Source organism: Pterocles gutturalis, unplaced genomic scaffold, assembly GCF_000699245.1.
Source record: "Pterocles gutturalis isolate BGI_N339 unplaced genomic scaffold, ASM69924v1 scaffold31242, whole genome shotgun sequence".
Lineage (NCBI taxonomy): Eukaryota > Metazoa > Chordata > Aves > Pterocliformes > Pteroclidae > Pterocles > Pterocles gutturalis.
The window spans coordinates 1-5,957 of record NW_010116425.1 but is presented as its reverse complement, the minus strand read 5'-3'; the positions used below and the strand labels follow the sequence as shown (position 1 = coordinate 5,957).

General features: G+C 51.0%; 1 protein-coding gene across 1 annotated transcript; it reads right to left on the bottom strand.

The window, feature by feature from the left end:
* Positions 1 to 727: 727 nt before the first annotated feature.
* Positions 728 to 4,756, bottom strand: SMPDL3B (sphingomyelin phosphodiesterase, acid-like 3B; the record flags this gene model as incomplete). Its single annotated transcript, XM_010075504.1, has 6 exons — positions 728 to 1,111; positions 2,103 to 2,236; positions 2,831 to 3,011; positions 3,166 to 3,338; positions 3,920 to 4,063; positions 4,635 to 4,756. Coding segments are annotated over 6 exons (1,138 nt in total), but the record flags the coding sequence as incomplete, so codon positions are not given.
* Between the last annotated feature and the right edge of the window lie 1,201 nt (positions 4,757 to 5,957).

The following is a 5,957-nucleotide window of genomic DNA, read 5'->3' as shown; positions in this document are numbered from 1 at the left end:
TCCCCTCTGCAGCCAAGGGGCTCCCTGCCCCCCACACGATCCACACAAGAGTTTTTGTTCCCCCTCCCCGAGCAAAACCAGAGCCTTGAGCCATAGCAGTGCTCACCGGCACTATTTTTTTCCATAAATTTTTTAATCATCCAGTGCCCCCAACCCCCGCGCTGCGGCCAACTCCCAGGGTGGCGGCACAGGCACCGTCTGCCTCCGCTGGAGCCTCCCCTGGGGCTGACACGGCAAAGTCACAGCCCCAGGGTGCAGCAGCTCGTGGACTGCCCCAGGAAGGATCAGTCCCCCCGGCTTTGCTCAGAGCCCAGGGCAAGGCTGCAGCTGTCCCAGGCCACCAAACCCAGCCCTTCCCGCCCACTGCTGTCTGGAAGAGAAGCGGGTGTGAGGATGAGGAACAGAGCTGGCCCTGGGCTTCTCAGAGGCGGCAGATCCCAGCTCTCAGCCCCAGGAAGTTAACAACTGCGGGGAGGCCGGGTCTTCATCCCATTTGTGATCCTCCCTCAGAAACCGCAGCGGAAGGGAGACAAACAGACTGTGCAGCAATCACTGCCCTTTCCCGACACCTCAAGCTTTTCTACAAGAATTTAAATCAACATCATAGAGCTTTCAGTAAAAGCCACTGATTTTGTCTTGATTACAAAGTTCTCAGTATCAAAAGCATTCACAACTGTTGATTCACGTGCATTGTGGACTCACGCTCTCTTCATTTTCTCTTGCTCTGTCATTGCAGCGGTTGCTGTGGACTGAGAAGCCCTAAGAGCAAGCAGAATGACAAAAGCCAAACACTGATGACAGCAGAGGCAGAGCTGCTGGTTTTAACACACTCATTGTACCTCGAAAAATCAACTTCCCTGATGGCACAAACTTGATCAACACGGCACGCCCCCTCGCACGGGCTGAGGTCGTATTTGACAGAGTTAAACTCGTAGTACTGCTGCAGGTAGCGTGGATCCTTTGAGATCCTCTCCAGCACCGTCTGCATGGAGCTCACAGAGCCATTAGGGACCTGGAAGGCTTCTGTCAGCCTGTACTCCTCCTCCCACGCCGGGAACTCTTCCGCTCCCGTGTTGGCATGAGTTAGGTTCAAGTAGTAAGTCACCACATCCTGCAGGGAGAGAAAAACAGCATGAGGACAAATCGGGAAAGGATCAGCTCTTGAGGGAAATGTTTGGCCGGGACGCGGTCAGCCCCTTCTCCCAGCAGCAGCACCGAGGGGGGAGCTGCCTCCCAACGGGCACCTTCTACCGAGATGGGAACCCCGGGACAGACACCTCGGGTGAGAGCTTCCAGGGCTCACCACAAAAGCATCCCATTTATAAGAGATGAAGAGATGGCCTTTCTCTGCTTCACTTTTATCTCAGACATCACGAAATTTGAGCCTCACTCTGTTATTTACTATCAACGCTGTCTGCTGGCAGAAGCAAGCGTCGGAGGAGCGTTACTTAGGGAGTTATTTTCTCAGCTGTGAGCAAACTAAAGTTCTTCACAATTTCTGTTGTCAATCTCTTGCCCTTTTTTTCTCTGCTTCACTGGCTCCCTAGCCTTCCACAGTGTATTTTAACATCCACTTCTCATGCTACAAAAATGTAAACAGAGCATCTACAGAGCTGCTTTATCCATTGCAAGGAAAGGCACAAATGCTCCATCCTCTGCCTCCCTTCAAATAACAGACAGAGGAAACAGAAGCTGTCCCTAAAATTCACCTAAGTTTAGATCCATTACAAAGTAATCAGTTTAACAAGCAGGGGGACCCAAATAATTTTCTAGATGGTTAAAAGTTTTTGGAGTGACTTTGACAAGTCTTTTAGTCCTCAAGGAGAAGTTCTGCAAGCCACATTTCCTGGGTAGTAAAGGAAACTAGCTGAAGACACGAAGAACACGACAAAACCTGTCCTGCACTTCCCTGGGAACTCATCCCAGCAGAAGGCCTGGGCCAGCTGGCTGCGGCCGCCCTGCCTTTGCTCACTGACACTCTTACTAAATCCTTGGGCTAGACACGAGGCTGGAATACATTGGTTGAGGTTCTCTGCTGCACAGCTGCTTGGCTCCTGTAGCCCTGCCTGTTAAACCGCATGCAGCACAGGGGGATCCCCTACCAGCACTTGGAGGGTGTCCGGATCATAGTCGATCACCCGAATCCCAGGGTTGTTGGCTCCGTTGTCCACTCCAGCTAGTGTTGTTTTCCAGGGAGTCACTCCAGGGGCCAGGAACATGACACTGATGGGAGAACCTGAACAGAACGGCAAAACAACGCGTGAGCAGGAGACCTTGGCTTGTACCACACCCTGTCCACACGGCAGAGAGCACCCCAGGAACCCATCACACTGCAACCAGCAGCTTGGTCACCAGCCCCAGTTACAACAGTGCACACACGAAGATGGGCACATTGAACAGCATCAGGGACTGAACGTGGGTCTGCTGCAGCTGCAAACGGGCCCCCGCTGCTGCCGAACACTCTTGCAGTGAGGATGTGCAAGAGAACCACACTCAGCACAGGAGACCCAGAGCACTTCCCCAGTGCAGATTTGTAACTGCTCCCTTGCCTGAGCTGATGTCCAAACCCCACTAACAGGGAGCCCAGAAGACATTGCAGGGCACTGAGGGGAAATGACAATATTCAGGAGTAAACAGGAAGGAGGGCTGGAGGTACAGGTTAGGGGTGGAGATCAGAACCACTCCTCTCTTGTTGACCAAAGCATTTCACAAGCCTTTTCTGGCTTCTCAGCTGCATTCAGCTAACAGCCACTGAAAACCCTCATGGACAGTGATTTTCTGGGACTTGGCAGAGCTATCCTGCAAGTGCTTGGGTGGCCAGAACCGGTACCTGTATCACTGTAAAACATCCGAAAGGCATCCGTGTGCTGGTGCCCAAAAAACTGCCCCGCAATCACTTGGTGGTGCTTCTGCACGATTTTCAAGTATCGCTCATTAAAGTGACTCCGGAACCAGGCCTTGCCTCGTTTCTTCTCAAAGACGCCAGGAGGGACATGCCCCACAATGTAGACCTACAAAAGCAAGAGCTGCACTGAAAGCAAAGCCCACGCTTCCCACAGAGCACTGGCTTGCTGCGACTGCAGAGGGGAGAGCAGGAGCGAGAAGAGCTTCCAGGCTGGGAGAAGCCCTCTACAAAGTTTTTTTTTTATTAATTTCTTTTAATACCATTTCATTTGCTCCAGAGGCATTGGTCAGTGTTTCTTCCAGCCACTGGAACTGGCCTCCGGGATCTTCCTCATCGGCCGTCTCTCTGTTCTGGTCATAGTACAGATTGGTATTGAGGACAACCATTCGCCCCCTTGTCCCTGGGCTGGGCAGCTTCTCACTGTAGAAAGCTCCTGAAAAATGCAACCGACAGCGAACGAGCTGGAGGCCTGGTCCCACTGGTTGCTGTGAGCCCAGATCCCTTTGTTTCCATCCCTCTCAGCTCTCCTTGGCAATAGCCACAGCACAGTCACCATCTGGACAAGGCACCAGCAGCACTCTGCCCGCTCCAGGATGGGGATTCAGAGCCACTCGTCCCCCGTGTGCCCCTTGTTGTGCTTGTGCCTCTCACAGTGAGGGAAGCCCCTGCATGGGGACAGTGCAGCGCCAGGAGCGGGGCAGCTCTAGAGAGCCACACTGCTGCCTGCACCAGCAGCTTTCTGAAATCTTTTTTCTTCCACTGAAGCTCACTACTTGCATCCTCTCCAGCAACTTGAGGAAAGCAGGAGAGACTAAAGCATAAAGAAATTTATTTCCTCGCAAGCAGGAGAGCTCAGTGCCAGAAATAAGCATTCAATTGATTGGACCCTTCCTCTGCAAATACTCTATAAGTGCTGCTTCTGTCCTCAGAGCAACAGGGAATACCATTCGTGGTGTTCTCCTAAGCACCCTGGTCTCCTCAGAGTGCTGCCAACATGAGGCAGTGGTGCTGTACCTGCTCTGAAAAGAGCAGCGGAAGAATCGTTCAGCCAGGGACGCCACAGTTCAGCTGTTTCGTTGTACATCCTGTGCGCCTTCCCTGGAAGCTGACTCTTGGGGTGGAAGTCATGATTGCCCATTGCTGCGTAGACTTTAGTATCTGGAGACAGAGAAAAGGAGGCACAGGGGCATCCATGCTTGCTTCAGAGTGCCTCAGCACCACAGCTCCCCGAGGCACTCACAGACTTGCAAAGACAGCATGGCTTGAGAGCTTTGCAGAAGCCACTCATCCCCACCGTAGCCATGTGGCTGCATTCACTGGGGGTACAACACTGCAAAGACCATCCCTTCTTGGGACAAGCCATCCCAGAGCCATGGCTTTCCGCATGAATCAACGAGCTTTCACCATCAATAATGCTCTATCCCCTCCCACCCCCGCTGACGTGGATTAAGCACAAGGAAATCTTGCAGCATTTGATGGCTTAATGACTAACACAGAAATGTTTATTTTCTTCTCTTCCCGGTGAGTTAACCTGAAGCAATGAGTGCACATCAGACACCTCAACTCAGACACACCTCATGCCATATAGCAACTGGGAAAAAGAAAACAAGTCCCAATGACCACAGCCCTTCTGTGCCTTCTCCCTTCCCAATTCTGTCATTTCTCCACCCTGGTAAGCTCTTCCCATGAGACTATGTTCTTCTCCCCTTCTCATCCCCTCAAATCCTACCTGGAAATGCCTCTCTTATCAGAGAAGTCAGATTTTGTATTATTTGTAGAACCTTCTCTTCTCCAAGCTTCTCATTGGGGATGTGCGGAGTATCATCCCTAGAAAAACAAAAGCAGCACACTCTATGACTAACAGGGGGTAAAGCAATAAGCAAGGCAGAGAAACTTGCTGACTTTTCTTTGTGCCTCCCAGAAAACAAAGTTGAAGCTTTTGGGGGCAGGAACCAGCACGATGTTGACTGGCCAAGGCACTGAAGGAGTTTCAAGGAATTGCTGAAAGTGAAAATGGGCTCCACTTTATGCCACTTTGAACAACCTATACACAAGCATATGACGTGGAGGCTCACTCTGCCTCTGTGCATTTAGTAGACAGCAAAAGTGACGGGAAACATTGCAAGGAACAGCATTTTGCAATCTCGGGTCAACCTCTGATCAGCAATAATGAAGGCAAAGCTATTTGCATAGCTGACGAACAGCAGGATAACAACTCTAATTGAAATTAAACAAAGGAATGCCTCCAGCGAGGCAGTGTTCACCGGGGTCTGTCTCCAAAGGTGTGGCAGACACACACTTCTATGTTTTCACCAATATGCTTACGGCATTCGTAGATGACGCTGGGATGTCAATAAGCTCATTAAAGAGGAACATCAAAATTATGTAAAGAACTGGGGGGAATAGTCTGAAGGAAAAAGAAAAGTCAATATAAAGTCATAAAGAGCAATAACTACTCCTAAGTAGGAACAATCATCTGCAGAGACAGAAAATGAAACGGTGGAGTCAGGCAACAGCACTGCAAACTAGGACTGGAGGTTAGAGCAGATTCCAGGCTGTGTTGCACTGTTAGAGGAAAAGCAAACATTACAAGAAGATGTATAAATTTACAATAATCACACAAGATAAAGCTTCTACTGTCTGTAAGTGCTATTGAGGCCTTCTGTGGAATAGTGTAGGCACTTCTGGAGACCATACTAGGAGAAAACACATTCCAGTTAGGGAGGTTCTTCATACTTCTAGAGCAAAACAGCCCCTTTTTGAGATAAGTCCCCCAAGAGCCTCTTCCCAGTTGGAAGAAATGCCGCCGGCCGGTTTGGCAACGCTCTCCTCCCACTGCCTCTCAGAGGCAGGACCTGATGCACCAGCAGAAAGCAGCGCGTCCCATTCCCCCGAGCGTTCCGGGCACGCCGAGTCAGCGTGAAGTCAGGGCTGGCAGCAATTAAAAGGAAGGAGAATGAACGGTGCGATCCTTTCCTCACCTCACCTCACTGCTGGGCTCGCTGGGAGCCTCTTGCTGCTCTCGACGCCTCGCCAGAGTCACGCTCGGCCC